The following is a 19,958-nucleotide window of genomic DNA, read 5'->3' as shown; positions in this document are numbered from 1 at the left end:
CGGTGACGCTCCATAAAACTGCTGAATCTGGGCACAAAAAACATCAAAGCTCTGGAACATCATCATCATCATCATCATCATCGTCATCGTCATTGATCAATGCGTGGCGCCCAGCTCCAGCCCAACTTCCTGTTTCCTCGTTTGTTGAGTATTTGTGGTGAAAGTTTTAAGACTGAAGCTCCAGGCGGGATTCAGAACCACAGAAGAACAGAATCTATGCCAATCCCAAAGGAGGTCATGGATCACTAAATCCCCCCATTACCATAGTAACCATGAGGACTGACCAGCAGCCTTTACCAGATCTGTCATGTTGGTCCTCTAATCTTCTCCTAGTGCTTATTATTCCTCTCCAGGTGGCGTTAAAGAACATGGAAAAGGTCACTGTGGACGTCACACCTTGGGTCTTACTTTGACAGTTTCTCTGATCTAAACCTCTTTAGTTGGAGGTCAAACAGAGCGAGGAGTGAATCACTGGTAATGATCACGGGTTGAATGATAAAACCACTCGTCTGTGATCCATTAGTGTTCAGTGGTGGAATGTAAGTACATTTACACAAGTACTGTACTGAAGTAAATTTTGAGGGACTTGAGTGTCTTATACAGCTTCATACTTCAGACATCTATTACAGTTAAGACGTTAAAGTTAGCTCCACCTTTACGGCTGCAGCTTTAACACTGTTTACATGTTAATGCATCAGTGATTAGAGTGCATTGATATCATGAATAGGCCGTGCTGCATGAGTACTTTTACTTTTAGTACTTTTCATCTGACTGCAGGACTCTCAGAGTATTTCTACACTGTGGTTATTGTGACTTCAGTTACAGATGTGCGTACTGACGCCTGTCAGGCAGCTTTTACTGTGAAACAACAACAGGAGATGTTGACTGAAAGTTTGTCTTAAAAATGGCGTTACACTGCTCAAGCTTGTGATGAAGATGAAGATGAAGATGAAGACTCTTCCTCGTGCACTCTCTGATCCCAGCAGGTCACTGTTCAAACAGGAAGCTGTGACGCTTGCTAACAACGGACAGTCTGTGTATTGATTTCACCGTTCGCCTTCCAAACACATTTTTCTGACCTGCTGGTTTGAGTAAAAGCTGTTTCTTCACCTGTCAGACTTCGTTTTAATGATTCCAGCTCAAAACATTGTAAATACTGACAGAAATTATGGCTAAGACTACAAAAATAAGACTGGAATTATCCTTTAATCGTCTGGTGAACGGATCACACGTCTACATTTACAAATGAAATATGAACACTGTGTCTTTAGGCTCAAAGCCGGTCTGTGGACCAGAGGTTGAGAAACGACAGCCGGCGTCTCTGCTGTGGTTTGTGGTTGGTGGTTTTTATCCAGTGGCAGCGCTGTGGTTCAAAACAAGTCTGGACTTCTTTGCAGACCTTCTACAATGCGGTCTTCAGAGTCCCCCAGAGGGGTGAAGCCTTTGGGCTTCAGTCCTGCAGCCTTCAGAGGCAGCAGATGGACTGGGATCGCTGCAGGAGGAGGAAGAGGAAGAGGAGGAGGAGGTGAAGGACTGATGTCAGTAGGTCTTCCTCCAGGAGCGGAGGTAGAGCTGGAAGGGGAGGAGGGGGTTTCTGTTCTGCAGGCTGGAGTTGAAAACATCGAAACCTGCCCTCACTCTCTGCAGGTAGTCCTCCAGCACCACCTGCAGCACACAGCACCACAGAAGAAGAGTTTGTTTATTTTGCATCAGGTGACAGACAATTAGGCTGAACTGACATTTTAATTTCACTCTTTAATTTCAGTGCAAACTCGACCATTTAGCTGAGTTGGCTCATTGAACAAGAATGAAAGCAGATAAAGTAAAACTGAGAGCAGCTAGCTCGCGAAAACTAGCGAAGAAGTCAGCAGCTAACAAACTGTGTATGTTGTTTAGGCTGCTGAAACTGAAATGAAGTGATGAAGAGGAGTTTGGACTGAAAGCCTGTGGTCCTTCGGCTTGGACAGCTTTAGTGTAAATAAATGTCATTTCACATTTCATTTTAAAGCCATCTACTACTTTCAAATTAGCACGTAAAGGTGCAGTTTTACAGGAGCTCTTTTAATGAAATCGCGTTGCGCTCTCTTCTTCTTCTGTTCCTGTCTATCTGAACGAACCAGCTCCTTATATCTGCACCACAGTGGTGGATGGAAACACACACATTTGCTTTTCCTTTTACAGATGTTCTCAAAATTTCTCAAATCCTGCTACATTTGGGTGGAAACCCTGATCGTCGATGACATCTGCTCACAGCTGCTGGTACTGTTTGTATTTGCAGCATCAGTCTGACGATGGCTGAGCAGCTCCCCCTAGTGGAGACTCTGCAGCCTGTTGAATGTGAATTTTATTTGGCAGTCATGAGGCAGCTCTCCGAGGTGAATCTAATCTAAAAATCCCAGAACAGACCGAAGGTCCCTCCCTGACATTCTGCCAGAAATGAAGCTGTGTTTTTGGAGATATTTCATGACACCGCTGGATGAAGTGATCCGGGGAAAAACAATCACATCTCTGCGTGTTTTCACTGGCAGCAGCAGCTCTAAACTCCAGCTGCTATGAAACAACCTGAGGTGATCTACAAGCCTGCAAATACATTTTTAAACCTCTGTGTGTGACCGAACCCACACTTTGCATCAGTCACGCACATCAAGGGCATTGTATGTATGTGTGTGTGTGTGTGTGTGTGTGTGTGTACACTCTGGTTCGAGTTGGGTGGCATCTAACAGACAGAGCCTCTGCTTTCCTGAAGGCCTGTTTGAGATATTTGTTTAACTTGAGATAAGAAGTGATGGAGACGACGTGTTTGGGCGGAACAGAAGTCTGAAGTGCTGCTCGATGGAAGTTCTCTGTGAGTCCGACTTGAGCAAAAAAGAGAATTCAATGTTTCCATCACTGCTGTAGAGTTTTTGATCAGCAATTAAAGTGCTGAGTCATCATAAGACGTTAGATTTGTGTAATGACTTTCGGATAACTGCTTTTCCCAAACTGGGCGTCACTGCTTTTATGTCACCCTCAGTTTTCTCAGAGCGACTTCTGACCGTCTTTATTCCATGTTTGAAGGCTTACCGTCTGGAGGAAGGCCGGCGTGGCGGCCGCTGGGACGCTGCTGCTGAACGATCGCGCCTGAAAGACAAAGCACGACAAAGACAAATCAAACCAACAGGAAAAAGGAGGTTATTGGTGTCTGGGCCTCTGCACCCACACCGAGCCAGCCTCATTTCTCAAACACCGTTTACGCACCCGCACTCACGTTTTCAGCGTTTTTCCATAGACAACAACAGGAAAACAGTTAAATCTCTTCTTCTCTGTCCAGCTAACAACTAAACTGCGGGCGGCAGATATCTGGGCAAGACTTCAAATCTTTTTACTTGCTCAACACTTCAATTCCAAAACAGTCTCATTTCATTCAGTTTTTTTCTTGTCCTAATTTTGTCTCTCAGAGCGGTTTCGTTTCCCAGTCGCTTGTTTGTACTGAACGCATCATCATCATTACATCATGAACTCCTCTCGTTCTTTTTAAGTTAATTAGCGAAGCACTTTTCTAATTGACTCACAGTCAGCAGAAGACAACATGAAAGACAGCAAACACAGTGAAGACGTGCAGGAGGAAGTAAATCCTTACTGTTTACCCTCAGTGTAATCACAGCTTTAACAGCGAGGAACAGGCCGAACTGGTATAAAGACGGTTCAAATGAAACACAAATGCTGATGAATGTCTGAGCAGCAGCTTAATGAGAAAAGAGTGAGGTCTGTAAGAGGCGGCTAATAAAGCTCAGTCAGGTCACATCACCACGTTAGCAGTAAAAATAAGACATTTCCAGGACGGAGGATGTTTGCAGACTGAAAAACAGCGTCTCAAAGGAATAAGAGATGCTGATCTGAATCTGTTTTCTGTCTTTTCTGACTCACGCTGAGCAGCTTCAGAGGCGTTCAAATGCTCTACAGGACAGAGCTGAACTGCTGCTTCACCTCCTCTCTAACAAAGAGAAGCTTTCCAGGAAAACTTTGTGCTTTCCAGGTTCATGTGAGTGTGTGAAAAGTAAGCTGGCTATTACAGTGAGGATCACTCGTGGGTGCTGCGTTCAGGTGTCAGCCGCGTCACGTCAGTGTGGTACGTACGTGTTGCAGATGAAGTCCTCTTGAGAGACTCCGTGCTGCAGAAACACATGAAGACTTGTGTGTTGATGCGTCAGTGTAACAATAACTCTTATCTCCTCTGTTTAGCTGTTTCCATTTTAGTTCCACTTCACATGAGAGCTGAAAGTAAATGAAATGTGGCCTGGCGGCATCCTGCTGTGAGCTGCACAGGCCCACGCTGCCGCAGACCACAGGCTCAAATGCAATGATCTTTAATTCAATGCAGCTCGTGATCTGGAAGGTCAATGCAGACTAAACTGGACCATCTCAATCCACTGATGTTAATTAATGCTATTAGCATCCGTCTTTATCATATCTGATACTAATGTGTCCCAAGAAAGCACCTTCCATGTATCTGATTTATTTTATTTTACATGCAGTCACGTCCAGGTTTTGAAGTTAAATTTCAGAGGTGAAGGACGTTCAGTTAAAGTCTCACGTCAGCTGTTCTATTCATTTTGGCCAAACATCGTAACTTATGTGTGGTTTTCTCAGGGCTTCTTTGATATGCAGTACAGCAAACGTATATGGTCTGAACTTTTTCCTATAGTCTAGTGTTAAAAAATAAAATCATAATAAACCTTAATATCGAACTGCAAAACCTGCAGAATCATAAAACATCAAATCAGCACTCAAGTACCAGGAGAAAAAGTCTCAGTCCTACTTGTCCTCGTCCTCTTTTGTTAATAAAGGACAAAGGAGAGAAGAGATCTGATTAAAGATTCTCAGTGTTTACAATCAGATTGTCTGACCAACAACAAAAATATCTGATTTACTGGAACATAAGCACCAAATCTTTACATTCAAGGGGCTGAAACCAGGGACTGATGGTTTCTGAAAGCGGTAAACTCCTCCAGGACCTCTGAGCGTAGGAGTCGTGATTTCAACAGATTAATGCTCAAAATGTCCAAACAGCTTGCGTCCGTGTGTCCTGGTGTGTGGCTACATGTAGGGCTGGACAACACGTCCAGGCTGGACAATATGTCATCCATACATCATCCATCCAAATCTTCATCCAGCGGTGTCATGAAATATCTCCAAAAACACAGCTTCACTTCTGGCAGAATGTCAGGGAGGGACCTTCGGTCTGTTCTGGGATTTTTAGATTAGATTCACCTCGGAGAGCTGCCTCATGACTGCCAAATAAAATTCACATTCAACAGGCTGCAGAGTCTCCACTAGGGGGAGCTGCTCAGCCATCGTCAGACTGATGCTGCAAATACAAACAGTACCAGCAGCTGTGAGCAGATGTCATCGACGATCAGGGTTTCCACCCAAATGTAGCAGGATTTGAGAAATTTTGAGAACATCTGTAAAAGGAAAAGCAAATGTGTGTGTTTCCATCCACCACTGTGGTGCAGATATAAGGAGCTGGTTCGATCAGACAGACAGGAACAGAAGAAGAAGAGAGCGCAACGCGATTTCATTAAAAGTGCTCCTGTAAAACTGGACCTTTACGTGCTAATTTGAAAGTAGTAGATGGCTTTAAAATGAAATGTGAAATGACATTTATTTACAGTGAATGAGAGCAGCTGCTGTAAACACAACACGAGCTGAGAGTCTTTATTCAGACGTCGCCGAGCGGAGAGCGGCAGCGCCAGCAGAGTCATCAGCTGACAGGAAAACAGGACTGTTACCGACGGCTGTCATGCAGAACCCTTTGCTTATGTGATGAAACCAAATCTGAGCAACTGAAACATGACATTTAGGAAAATGAAACAGGAAGTCTCTAAAAACAGGAAGCCGGTTCGCAGGTCTGGTCAGAGACCAATCAGGTTTCAGAAATGTTGATGTCAGGGAAGCAAAGGGCGGGTGCATTTCTGGGAAATTTCAAAGGGAAGTTCAGCTCAGGAATTTGAAAACGCACTTTAATCCTGTGCTTTGGTTCAAAGTTCTGTTCATTTATTGAAGCATGCAGAACATTCAGCGTCGCACATTTTCCAGCATCCCGTCCGCATGCACAGGGTTATTCTGCATCACGCTACTGCCAACACTAAAGCTGTCCACGCTGAAGGACCACAGGCTTTCAGTCCAAACTCCTCTTCATCACTTCATTTCAGTTTCAGCAGCCTAAACAACATACACAGTTTGTTAGCTGCTGACTTCTTCGCTAGTTTTCGCGAGCTAGCTGCTCTCAGTTTTACTTTATCTGCTTTTATTCTTGTTCAATGAGCCAACTCAGCTAAATGGTCGAGTTTGCACTGAAATTAAAGAGTGAAATTAAAATGTCAGTTCAGCCTAATTGTCTGTCACCTGATGCAAAATAAACAAACTCTTCTTCTGTGGTGCTGTGTGCTGCAGGTGGTGCTGGAGGACTACCTGCAGAGAGTGAGGAGGGCAGATTTCGATGTTTTCAACTCCAGCCTGCAGAACAGAAACCCCCTCCTCCCCTTCCAGCTCTACCTCCGCTCCTGGAGGAAGACCTACTGACGTCAGTCCTTCACCTCCTCCTCCTCCTCCTCCTCCTCCTCCTCCTCCTCCTCCTCTTCCTCCTCCTGCAGCGATCCCAGTCCATCTGCTGCCTCTGAAGGCTGCAGGACTGAAGCCCAAAGGCTTCACCCCTCTGGGGGACTCTGAAGACCACATTGTAGAAGGTCTGCAAAGAAGTCCAGACTTGTTTTGAACCACAGCGCTGCCACTGGATAAAAACCACCAACCACAAACCACAGCAGAGACGCCGGCTGTCGTTTCTCAACCTCTGGTCCACAGACCGGCTTTGAGCCTAAAGACACAGTGTTCATATTTCATTTGTAAATGTAGACGTGTGATTCGTTCACCAGACGATTAAAGGATAATTCCAGTCTTATTTTTGTAGTCTTAGCCATAATTTCTGTCAGTATTTACAATGTTTTGAGCTGGAATCATTAAAACGAAGTCTGACAGGTGAAGAAACAGCTTTTACTCAAACCAGCAGGTCAGAAAAATGTGTTTAGAAGGCGAACGGTGAAATCAATACACAGACTGTCTGTTGTTAGCAAGCGTCACAGCTTCCTGTTTGAACAGTGACCTGCTGGGATCAGAGAGTGCATGAAGAAGAGTCATCATCTTCATCTTCATCTTCATCTTCATCTTCATCTTCATCTTCATCTTCATCACAAGCTTGAGCAGTGTAACGCCATTTTTAAGATAAACTTTCAGTCAACATTTCCTGTTGTTGTTTCACAGTAAAAGCCGCCTGACAGGCATCAGTACGCACATCTGTAACTGAAGTCACAATAACCACAGTGTAGAAATACTCTGAGAGTCCTGCAGTCAGATGAAAAGTACTAAAAGTAAAAGTACTCATGCAGCACGGCCTATTCATGATATCAATGCACTCTAATCACTGATGCATTAACATGTAAACAGTGTTAAAGCTGCAGCCGTAAAGGTGGAGCTAACTTTAACGTCTTAACTGTAATAGATGTCTGAAGTATGAAGCTGTATAAGATACTCAAGTCCCTCAAAATTTACTTCAGTACAGTACTTGTGTAAATGTACTTACATTCCACCACTGAACACTAATGGATCACAGACGAGTGGTTTTATCATTCAACCCGTGATCATTACCAGTGATTCACTCCTCGCTCTGTTTGACCTCCAACTAAAGAGGTTTAGATCAGAGAAACTGTCAAAGTAAGACCCAAGGTGTGACGTCCACAGTGACCTTTTCCATGTTCTTTAACGCCACCTGGAGAGGAATAATAAGCACTAGGAGAAGATTAGAGGACCAACATGACAGATCTGGTAAAGGCTGCTGGTCAGTCCTCATGGTTACTATGGTAATGGGGGGATTTAGTGATCCATGACCTCCTTTGGGATTGGCATAGATTCTGTTCTTCTGTGGTTCTGAATCCCGCCTGGAGCTTCAGTCTTAAAACTTTCACCACAAATACTCAACAAACGAGGAAACAGGAAGTTGGGCTGGAGCTGGGCGCCACGCATTGATCAATGACGATGACGATGATGATGATGATGATGATGATGATGATGATGTTCCAGAGCTTTGATGTTTTTTGTGCCCAGATTCAGCAGTTTTATGGAGCGTCACCGGAGGATGGAGGGAGCACAATGTCGGAGGATAATGAGATGGAAGATCTGCACTCAGGCAGCATCAAATAAGGAACATTTCATCTTTGATCCGACGAAATACAAAGCACACCTGTGGAGATCTGCCTGAGGTTTCCTCCTGCACAAATCAACACGATGCACTCACACTGCTGCTGCTGTCTATGTGTTACTGTTTCTGTGTGTTAATCCTGAGATGAATCTTACATTCTGTGACTGTTATCAAACCAAACTGGGCCCCTAATGGAAAGGAAATAACTGTTCTATGTGAGTTTTGTTTCACAGTGAGGGACGACGTGTTTGTTGTTTGACTGAGCCGTCTACAGCTTTTCTTTTCAGCTTTTAAAAACTGTAGAAATTCACAAAGTACATTTACTTTTGTCTTGAAGTATTTCTGTTTTATTCTACTTCTGCTCCACCACATTTGTCTGACAGCTCTGGTTTGACATTCAGAAAACATGATGAGCTTATAAAATACAATATGAAACCCTTGTATGCTGCATATTTCATGACATGTACGTGCTGTGATACACAAAGTTACATACAAAATGCACCTCTGTGCACAAGTTGACCCCCGAGTACTCCAGAATGAATAAAAAGAAACTGTAGTAATCTTGATTAGAATGTTATTAGCTTATTAAGTTGGTTCACAACATGTACTTTTAGGACACTTTTAGTCCTTTCTTAACAAATATTCTGCAGGAGGAGCACTTCCACAACAACACCAACCCCTGGGCATGTTGCAGGGCATCAGCCAAAAAAGACAGCCCCACCAACCAGCAATGCCCCCCTCCCTGATGAGCTCAACAACTTCTACGCTCACTTCGACCGAGACAACACACAATCAGCCCTCAAAACTGCTCCCCACCCAGATGAACAGTCCCTCACGCTCTCCACCTACGACATGCGCTCTGCCCTCAGCAGGGTGAACTGAACGCTGTCCCTGACGGCGTACCCGGCCGCGTGCTGAAGGCCTGTGCAGAACAGCTGGCCTCTCCTGGACCCTCAACTCCTCCACCCTGATAAAGAAGGCTCAAGGCTCCTGAAGTTTGCGGACAACACCACCGATTCTGATTCTGATTCAATAGCGCCTCTACTTCCTAAGGAGACAGAAGAAAGTTAACCTGGCTCGTCAAATCTAAGTCATCTTCTACCGCTGCACCATGGAGAGCATCCTGACCGACTGCATCTCAGTATGGTGCGGCAGCTGCACAGCCTCCAAGCTGAAGACGCTGCAACAGGTGGTGAAAAACCACCCAGTACATCACTGGTGCTCAGCTAACTACTAGAAGGGTACGCAGCATCAGCAGTGACAGCTCCCACCGTAACCATGGACTGTTTGGTTCAGGAGAGATATGCAGCAAAACCTCCTCTGATACCCCTCGTTTCACTGCAGCATCACTCCACAAGCTGATGGATGGTTTCAATTATTAAAGGAAAAAGGTTATCCAAATCAGCCTGACCCTATGTGAAAAAGTAATTGCCCCCCCTTGTCAAATCATGAATTAACTGTGATTAGCAACATCTTTTGGAAAGCTGAGTTCAATTTCACTGGCCACACCCAGGCCTGATTACTTCCAGACTTGTACAATGAAGAAACCACTTAAATAGAACCTGTCTGACAATATGGAGTACGCTGAAAGATCTCAAAAGACCAAATATCATGCCACGATCTAAAGAAATCCAAGAACAGCTGAGAAAGAAAGTAATAGACATCCATCAGTCTGGAAAGGGTTACAAAGCCATTTCTAGGCTTTGGGACTCCAGCGAACCACTGTGAGAGCCATTATACACAAGTGGAGAAAACATGGAACAGTGACGAAGTTTCTTTGTAGATAAAAGAGCTTGGTCTGTACCAGCTCTATATGGAAAGTGTCCTGAGACAACTTCTGTTGTGATTTGGCGCTATACAAATAAAATTGAAATTGAAATTGACGAACCTTCCCAGGAGTGGACGACCAACCAAAATTACTCCAAGAGCACGTCGACATCTCATCCAGGAAGTCACAAAAGAACCCAAAAGAACATCAAAAGAACTGCAGGCCTCACTTGCCTCAGTTAAGGTCAGTGTTCATGACTCAACCATAAGAAAGACACTGGGCAAAAATGGCATCCACGGTAGAGTTCCCAGGCGAAAACCACTGCTGACCAAAAAGAACATTAAGGCTCATCTCACATTTTCCAAAAGACACCTGGATGATCCCCAAGACTTCTGGGACAATATTCTGTGGACTGATGAGACAAAAGTGGAACTTTTTGGAAGGTGTGTGTCTCGTTACATCTGGCGCAAAACTAACAAAGCATTCGATAAAAAGAACATCATACCAACGGTCAAACATGGTGGTGGTAGTGTGATGGTCTGGGGCTGCTTTGCTGCTTCAGGGCCTGGACGACTTGCTGTGGTTAAAGGAACCATGAATTCATCTCTCTACCAAAAAATCTTGAAGGAGAATGTTCGGCCATCAGTTCGGGACCTTAAGCTCAAGCGCACTTGGCGCACATCAGCAAGTCCACCTCTGAATGGCTCAAAAGAAACAAAATTAAGGTTCTGGAGTGGCCTAGTCAAAGTCCGGACCTGAATCCGATCGAGATGCTGTGGCATGACCTTAAGCGGGCTGTTCATGCTCGAAAACCATCCAATGTGGCTGAATTAAAACAGTACTGCAAAGAAGAGTGGGCCAAAATTCCTCCAGAGCGATGTGAAAGACTCATTGCAAGTTATCGCAAACGCTTGATTGCAGTTGTTGCAGCAAAGGGTGGCACAACCAGTTATTAAGGGGGCAATTACATTTTCACATTGGTGATTTTGGTTTTGAATTATTTTTCACTTTCAATAAATTTAATTATCATTAAAAAGCTGCTATTTATGTTCAGTCTCAGTGTCTTTTTCTTAAATTAAAGTTTCTTCAATGGTCTAAAACTTTTAAGTGTGACAAAAAAACAAAAACAGTAGAAATACAGTAGGGGGCAAATACTTTTTCACAGCACTGTATGTCTAGTACTATATAGAAAACTCCATTTTAGCAGAGTTTAAAAGCAGATTTTTATTGGAGGGGTCTTTAAAAGTGTGGGGTTTCCTGCCTTCAGCCCCCATTCAGTGTCCACAACAGGCCAAATCAAAATTTAACATCATTATGCAAATAATATTGAGTTTAAAATGCCCAAAATGCAGAACTGCGCAGAGCACGAGGCTGATGTCATTAGTTTTGCAAGTTTTTCCCAAAAAATTTACATTTTGAGTCGCTAAAAACTGTATAAGTGTATTTTGTGAACAAAATGCTCACCAAGTGTCTCAAAAGTCTTTTTTTTTTTTGTTTTTTGTTTTTGTTTTTGTTGCCAAGTGCTCATCAGTGGCTTTGTTTATACATCAGTAGTATGAATGTTTAGCTGGTGTTGTTTCTACCACATGACAATGTATGTTTATCTTGTAATAACTGCTGTCTGCATGTTTGTCTGTAACAACTGAATTTCCTGGTGTGAGATCAACTCAGTCTGACCTCACCTTTGTAAGAATATGATCTTTGGGGCAGTCAAATATTTGGATTGCATTTATTCTAACAGATAAAATTCAAAACCTACAGTATTAACGATTGATGTTATTTGATCTGATGTGGGTGAATCCACCCAGCATCAGTGACGGTCTTCATCCTGCCACTGTACCACATGAAACCCAGAAGACTCGTCTACTCCACCTCACCTTCCTCACACCTATACCTCCACTGTACATACTGTACATGTAACATACAAACGACTTGCTCCTTTTTGAGTGACTTCAGATTTTATTTGCTTTATTTTATTTTATCATTGTTTTTATGCATTTTTCCACTGATTTGATTTGTTTTATCATCAATTATCTATACCTCTCACCCTGTATTTTTTATTGTATTATTTTTCTCATTTTGGGTGAGAGGTCATCATCCAGATTCACATTCACACATACACACCTACACACGTATGTCTTTGGATTGTGGGGCTAAACCCACGCAGACATGGGGAGTACAGACTCCACACAGAAAGGCCCGTCTCCTGTGAGGCGACAGTCCTTTCTTAGGATTTAAAGTGGAGTTGAAAATTGTCTTGTTCATAGCTTGTCCTGGTTAGAAAGGCAGAGGTACTGCTTGTTCAAAGTTGCCGTAGGGCTCCAGCAGGTGGTAGGTACAGTCCGACAGGAAGTTGAAAATGGTTGGCGAGGTAGACAAAAGTATTCCAGCACTGGCGATGCTAACATATGCAGCAACTTTCAGACCTTTGGCAAAGCGACGACACCAACTTCTGGACTGAACCTGCGTAGCTGGAGTCTCAAGCTGCTGAGATTCTGCAGCAGTCGTCTCCAGAATGCTCTCCTGGGGTAAGTCTGGCTGTTCCTTGTTTTCAGGGGAAATCATACTCTCCTCTTTGAAATTTGTGATGGCAGGTAATATCTCTTCTTGCTTTATCCATAGCGGGCGTTCAAGATCACAGATTGATTGTCTTAAGTCAGTTGTTTCGGTGAGAAGCTTTTCTATCATTCGCTGCTTAGAAGCAATTTCACAGTTTTGCTTTGTTAGCAAGTCCTCTTTCTCACAGATTAGTTTCTTAGCCTGGTAGTCAAGATCTTCCATAGCTGCCCGGAGGTTTTTGTTCTCATTGCTCTCTTTCTCTATGAGAGGCCCAAGTTCAGCCAACTCATTGGCCATCCTCTGGTTCTGCCTCCTCAGCAAGTCTTTGTTTTTCTGAAGGTCGCACAATTCCTCCTTCAACTTTTCAATCAGGTTGTCCCTCCTCAGAGATTCAACCTCTTCCTGTAGATCATCAACATCTCCTAATAGATGTTCATTCAGTGCATGTTTTGTGTCTATTTCAGATTTAAGCTTGGCCACTTCAACACCATGGGCCTGCTGAGTATCCTCAAGTTGATACTCAAGCTCACACATGGTTGTCCTCAGCTCTTCAATCTCTTTTTCTTTTTTCTTACACCTTGATAGAAGTGCCTCTATGTCAGCAGTGAGATTCTCATTTTTCTTTTTCAGAATCTTCTCATTGTCCAGGAGACTGTCCAACGTTGCCCCCAGCTGTTCGATGTCCATATGCTTTTTCCCTTTGAGAGATCTGCGCTGGACCAATGAAACAGCGATATTTTCCTCAGGCCTGATATCATTTAACTGCTCTTCAGCTGGATTCTCCAGTCGTACCTCATCTCTATGATGGGCCACCTGAGCAGTCAGGCTCTGTATATTTTCAATCATTATTTTCTCATTTTCCCACTGATCATGAAGTTCTGCACGCAGACGTTCATTCTCTGCCTGACTTTTGTCTATTTCAGATTCAAGCAAGGCCATCTTGGCACTCATGTTCTGAGTCTGCTTGCTCAGATCCTCTCCTGCTACCACCAGGTGTCCAATCTCTGTCCTCGTTGTCTCGTTCTGCTGCTCAAGTGCAGCTATCGTCTGTAACAGCTCGTCTTTATCCCTGTGGTCTTGCTGAGCTACCTCTACGAGATGCTCAAGGTCATGCACTGTGGCCTTCAGTTGTTCAATCTCTTGGTTTTGTTTCTGTGTCAGAGGCTCAAGGTAACGCAACTCCTCAGCCAAGCACTTGTTTTCATTGTTCAGGAATTCTTTGCCTTCCTGAAGTCCATGCATGTCTTCCATCAGACTTCCAATCTCTTCTTGTTTTTCCTTTGTCACAGATTCAAGATGGGCCACCTGAGCAGTCAGGCTCTGTGTTTTTTCAATCATTATTTTCTCATTTTCCCACTGATCATGAAGTTCTGCACGCAGATGTTCATTCTCTGCCTGACTTTTGTCTATTTCAGATTTAAGCAAGGCCATCTTGGCACTCATGTTCTGAGTCTGCTTGCTCAGATCCTCTCCTGTTGCCAAAAGGTGTCCAATCTCTGTCCTCGTTGTCTCGTTCTGCTGCTCAAGTGCAGCTACCGTCTGTAACAGCTCATCTTTATCCCTGTGGTCTTGCTGAGCTACCTCTACGAGATGTTCAAGGTCATGCACTGTGGCCTTCAGCTGTTCAATCTCTTGGTTTTGTTTCTGTGTCAGAGGCTCAAGGTAATGCAACTCCTCAGCCAAGCAGTTATTTTCATTGTTCAGGAATTCTTTGTCTTCCTGAAGTTCTTGCACTTCTTCCATCAGACTTCCAATCTCTTCTTGTTTTTCCTTTGTCAGAGATTCAAGATGGGCCACCTGAGCAGTCAGGCTCTGTATTTTTTCAATCATTATTTTCTCATTGTCACACTGATCATGAAGTTCTGCACGCAGATGTTCATTCTCTGCCTGACTTTTGTCAATTTCAGATTCAAGCAAGGCCATTTTGGCACTCATGTTCTGAGTCTGCTTGCTCAGATCCTCTCCTGCTGCCAAAAGGTGTCCAATCTCTGTCCTAGTTGTCTCATTTTGCTGCTCAAGTGCAGCTATTGTCTGTAACAGCTCGTCTTTATCCCTGTGGTCTTGCTGAGCTACCTCTACAAGATGCTCAAGATCATGCACTGTGGCCTTCAGCTGTTCAATCTCTTTGTTTTGTTTCTGTGTCAGAGGCTCAAGGTTATGCAACTCCTCAGCCAAGCACTTATTTTCATTGTTCAGGAATTCTTTGCCTTCCTGAAGTCCATGCACGTCTTCCATCAGACTTCCAATTTCTTCTTGTTTTTCCTTTGTCAGAGATTCAAGATGGGCCACCTGAGCAGCCAGGCTCTGTGTTTTTTCAACCATTATTTTCTCATTTTCCCAGTGATCATGAAGTTCTGCACACAGACGTTCATTCTCTGCCTGACTTTTGTCTATTTCAGATTCAAGCAAGGCCATCTTGGCACTCATGTTCTGAGTCTGCTTGCTCAGATCCTCTCCTGTTGCCAAAAGGTGTCCAATCTCTGTCCTCGTTGTCTCGTTCTGCTGCTCAAGTGCAGCTACCATCTGTAACAGCTCATCTTTATCCCTGTGGTCTTGCTGAGCTACCTCTACACGATGTTCAAGGTCATGCACTGTGGCCTTCAGCTGTTCAATCTCTTTGTTTTGTTTCTGTGTCAGAGGCTCAAGGTAACGCAACTCCTCAGCCAAGCAGTTATTTTCATTGTTCAGGAATTCTTTTTCTTCCTGAAGTTCTTGCACATCTTCCATCAGACTTCCAATCTCTTCTTGTTTTTCCTTTGTCAGAGATTCAAGATGGGCCACCTGAGCAGTCAGGCTCTGTGTTTTTTCAAACATTATTTTCTCATTGTCCCACTGATCATGAAGTTCTGCACACAGACGTTCATTCTCTGCCTGACTTTTGTCTATTTCAGATTCAAGCAAGGTCATCTTGGCACTCATGTTCTGAGTCTGCTTGCTCAGATCCTCTCCTGTTGCCAAAAGGTGTCCAATCTCTGTCCTCGTTGTCTCGTTCTGCTGCTCAAGTGCAGCTATCGTCTGTAACAGCTCATCTTTATCCTTGTGGTCTTGCTGAGCTACCTCTACGAGATGTTCAAGGTCATGCACTGTGGCCCTCAGCTGTTCAATCTCTTTGTTTTGTTTCTGTGTCAGAGGCTCAAGGTAACGCAACTCCTCAGCCAAGCAGTTATTTTCATTGTTCAGGAATTCTTTGTCTTCCTGAAGTTCTTGCATGTCCTCCATCAGACTTCCAATTTCTTCTTGTTTTTCCTTTGTCACAGATTCAAGATGGGCCACCTGAGCAGTCAGGCTCTGTATTTTTTCAATTATTTTCTCATTGTCCCACTGATCATGAAGTTCTGCACGCAGACGTTCATTCTCTGCCTGACTTTTGTCTATTTCAGATTCAAGCAAGGCCATCTTGGCACTCATGTTCTGAGTCTGCTTGCTCAGATCCTCTCCTGTTGCCAAAAGGTGTCCAATCTCTCTCCATGTTTCCTTGTTCTGCTGCTCAAGTGCAGCTATCGTCTGTAACAGCTCGTCTTTATCCCTGTGGTCTTGCTCAGCTACCTCTACACGATGTTCAAGGTCATGCACTGTGGCCTTCAGCTGTTCAATCTCTTGGTTTTGTTTCTGTGTCAGAGGCTCAAGGTAACGCAACTCCTCAGCCAAGCAGTTATTTTCATTGTTCAGGAATTCTTTGCCTTCCTGAAGTTCATCTTCCATCAGACTTCCAATGTCTTCTTGTTTGTCCATTGTCAAAGATTCAAGATGGGCCACCTGAGCAGTCAGGCTCTGTATTTTTTCAATCAGTATTTTCTCATTTTCACACCAATCATGAAGTTCTGCACGCAGACGTTCATTCTCTGCCTGACTTTTGTCAATTTCAGATTCAGACATGCTTGTTCAGATCCTCTCCTGCTGCCAAAAGGTTCTAATAAAATTCTAATAAAAACAAATTAACTAAGAAAAGCAAGTTAGTGACTATGTCAACACTCACAAACTCTGTAGAATAACTGCTGTTTCCTGGAAATGAATCCACCTGAAATAATTTCTCTTTTATAAACTGCTTCAAAGCCACACTTGACATCATTCTGTCTTTGAAGTACCTTCAAAGGCAGGATGACGTACCTCTTCAAAGACACTTCATTCAGTGGCTCGTCACTCAGTGGTGACGTCATGAGAATGCGCCGTACAATAACATTCTAACTACAAAATTCGAAAAAACAAAACAAAACAAAACCCGAAAACATCATAAATGCTTAACACATGTAGTTTTATAACACTCACCTCTCTTTTCTGTTTGTTTGTTTGTTTGTTTGTTTGTTTGTTGAACATGTTCGGAACGATGTTTCCCGTTAGTCGTCAGAATCAGCATCCATCTCTCTCTGTGGCTGCTGCTCCAGCTCAGCTGACCAGATGTCTCGCTTTGTGCGGGACAGTCACGCATTGCCAACACTTTCCACACGTCCCGCAAATTGTGACGTTGTCCCGCATTGTTACTGACAGTCAGACTCAAGTTTTGAAATGCGTGTTTTACCACTTGGTATTTATCAAATGGCTTTGAGTGACGGCTGTCATCAGGGGGCGGGCGGGCTGTTTGTTCATGTCAATCAAACTGGGACGCGGACGCAGGTCAAGGGCGCGCCCGCCAACGAGAAACAAAGCAAATCAGGTGAGAACGGCATCTGCGCGCAGCACGAGACATGGAGGAAAGGGAGGAAAGCCCGAGCCGTACGGCCAAGCAAGCGAAATGAAAAACTAGCCGTCCCGGGGTGAAACCAGAGCCAGGCCAGTCTGGTCAAGTTCTCTGTGAAGTTTGCTTGAGTCATTTTTCCGTTTCACGCGGAGGTGAATCCGACGTGAAACGACACAGACAACGCGAGACTCAGTGCGAGGCTTGTTACAAGCTGCACGCTCCAGCAAAAAGTATGACGCCAAGAGCAACGTCAGAGGTGAGAGAAACATGGTGACAGACACAGATGAGAGCGTGTGAGCGCTGAGCCAGTGTGCTGCTGCATCTGAAGACAGCTCTGTTGTGTTTCAGCTCAGGTGTTTTCTGCCTGCAGGTGATACTGTGGTGGAGAAAACTTTACAACATTCAGCCACGTGCTCTCCGTGGTGCGGGAAGAGCATGGATTGTGTTACTATGATGGACAAAAGTGAAAAATAAATAATTTAATATAAGTTTTTGTTTCCTCCTGACCAGTTTTGATTTGTATTTCTGGTTTTCTTTATTATTTTATGCAGTGCCTAATTTTATACCCAGCGGTGTCTGTAGTTGGCATTGTCCAGTAAATGCAGGTCATATTCAAATGCATTTCTTCTGTGTTCATCCATGTGATTCTGAGCTGAATGAGTTTAGTTTTGTTCAGATTATCAGCCTGTGCAGCTGAATCCACAGCATGTTATACTTGAATATGTGGTTCAGTATATTGTTTTACTCGAACAAACACTTTAATGTGGTGTTTGGAGTTGTGCTGAGTTGTGTTGTTGCTCTCTGCTGTTGGAGAAAATACCCTTTGAAAGCACATTAAAGTAACATAATTGAAAGAACAACTGTAGCCTTGACTGTCTATTCTGTTTAATTGTACACAGCAAGGTGTGTTAACGTGAGAGGCGCTGTGAAAGAGCATGAAAGCTCCACGCTTACTATGTTTTCTTACATGAGAGAACTTGGGAAAGTTGCATTTAAATGAGATATATCTGTTAAGTTTTTATTTGCAGTTTGTATGCAAACATGAAAAATACACCTCATTTCAAAATATCGAGTTAAGACAACGTACGGTTTTTAATATAAACAGAAAGTAAAAACCTTGGCAGCAAAACCTTTACTGTGAAATGACAGGAAAAAGCAAATAAAAATACAAATATTTACTGCAGACATCCTGTGCGTTTTATAGTCCAGCTGTTGTAGAACAAAGACCACAGACAGCAGAAACAGTCACCTGATGTTACAGGCGACGCGTCCCTTTAGGAAAGACTTAATTCAAATCCAGAAGACGTGAAGACGTTTGGACTTCGTCCGTCTGGTGCTGCTGCTTCCACTGATGATGAAAGTGAACGTCGGCTGTAATTGGATGAGGGACAATGGGAGTGATGCAATAACTCAGGCATGTCTACAAGTCCATTCATAAAATCTTGATGTGTCCAAATGATGAAACACATGAAAGAAAGTGGAAATTTAAACGCTGGACAGGATGAAGTGAAAGATGGATGACATCAAAAGAAAAGAACGAAGCGAGAAAACAGAAACAACAAGTTCACGAAGGAGGAAAAAGACACTTTAAAAAGGTTCATTTGAACAAAGTCAGCTCTTCTTCTGTTTACACTTTCAGACATTTAGCTGCAGCTTTTAGCTCTGCTGACGGAGCCGAGAAGGCGTCGCTCGCTGCATCGCTGACATTATAGATCATCATGTTCGGAGGTCGAGAGCGAAAGGAAGAGGCAACAAAGAGCAGCTCTGGTGACAGCAATGTGCAAGAGGACAAATAAGAGATGAGGAGCCGCAGTTCACTCAATAAAAGACATTTACTGCGTTTTTACAAAGCAGTGAGAGAGACTGAGAGAACTCATGAAGTGAAGCAGGTGCATTCAAGTCTGTAACACGTCAGGCGGAGCTCTGCCTCACAGCCTGCAGGATCAGGTCCAAATTAAAAAGCTTCGCAGTGAAAAGAGGAGAAATATTATAATATACACACATATGTGTGTAGCCCCGGCTAATTTAAGTTACTCCCTAATATTTGAATTACTCCTTAATATTCAAATAGCTGTTTTCTTGGAAACTAATAGGTTCATGTAAATTTTGCTCCATATTAATGTTTCAATGTTATTAATATGGTTACTTGAATACAAACGTTATACTGTTTGTGATTTGCTGCTCGTGAGTCATGTTACGTTTCGAGTTGTGTGATTGGTGGTGGAGCGAGGAGGTGGGATCGGTTGGACTGGAGAAACGCCGAAGACGATCGCGGGAGAGGAGCAGGAGGGAGAGACGAACTAAAAGTTTTTAGTTTGCAAAGTGTGTTTTCTTGGACAGACTAGCCCGGTCAGTCAGCTGTCTTCTGTGTCTCGATGCTTTTCGCATCAAGTGGAGACGAGAAGTTGAGACCGTTTGATTTGTGACTGTTTGGAGACGGAGAACAGTAGCTAGCTGTGCTCTTAGCCTGTCGCGAGGAGGAAGAAGATGGAATATTACAAAAAGGTGCTTTCGGAGTTCTTTTGGTGTATTAAACATTTATTAAGCTATTTTCTGGTTAAGATCATAAACGGTGAATAATAGCCGAACAAACTCAAAGGAGCATATTTGTGTTTAAACTAAAGGGTGTTAGCAGAGTTTAAAAGCAGAACAAGATTAAAGAGACATTAAGTTCAATTCATTTTTCAGTTGTCGGTATTGAGTGAAACCATATTATTGGTTTA

At 43.5% G+C, this 19,958-nt stretch overlaps 1 protein-coding gene across 1 annotated transcript; it reads right to left on the bottom strand.

Moving 5' to 3' along the window:
• Nucleotides 1–12,278: 12,278 nt before the first annotated feature.
• Nucleotides 12,279–16,292, bottom strand: LOC139334211 (flagellar attachment zone protein 1-like). The gene has a single exon (XM_070966971.1). It carries the CDS (start codon nucleotides 16,290–16,292, stop codon nucleotides 12,279–12,281), a length of 4,014 nt encoding a protein of 1,337 aa, XP_070823072.1.
• Nucleotides 16,293–19,958: the final 3,666 nt, after the last annotated feature.

Source organism: Chaetodon trifascialis, chromosome 7 (genome assembly GCF_039877785.1).
Source record: "Chaetodon trifascialis isolate fChaTrf1 chromosome 7, fChaTrf1.hap1, whole genome shotgun sequence".
In the NCBI taxonomy this organism is placed as follows: domain Eukaryota; kingdom Metazoa; phylum Chordata; class Actinopteri; order Chaetodontiformes; family Chaetodontidae; genus Chaetodon; species Chaetodon trifascialis.
This window is presented reverse-complemented; position numbering and strand designations above follow the sequence as displayed.

Bases quoted from the DNA above. Each gene is read 5' to 3' on its own strand.
- LOC139334211 (XM_070966971.1), bottom strand. From the start codon at position 16,292: ATGGACAAACAAGAAGACATTGGAAGTCTGATGGAAGATGAACTTCAG.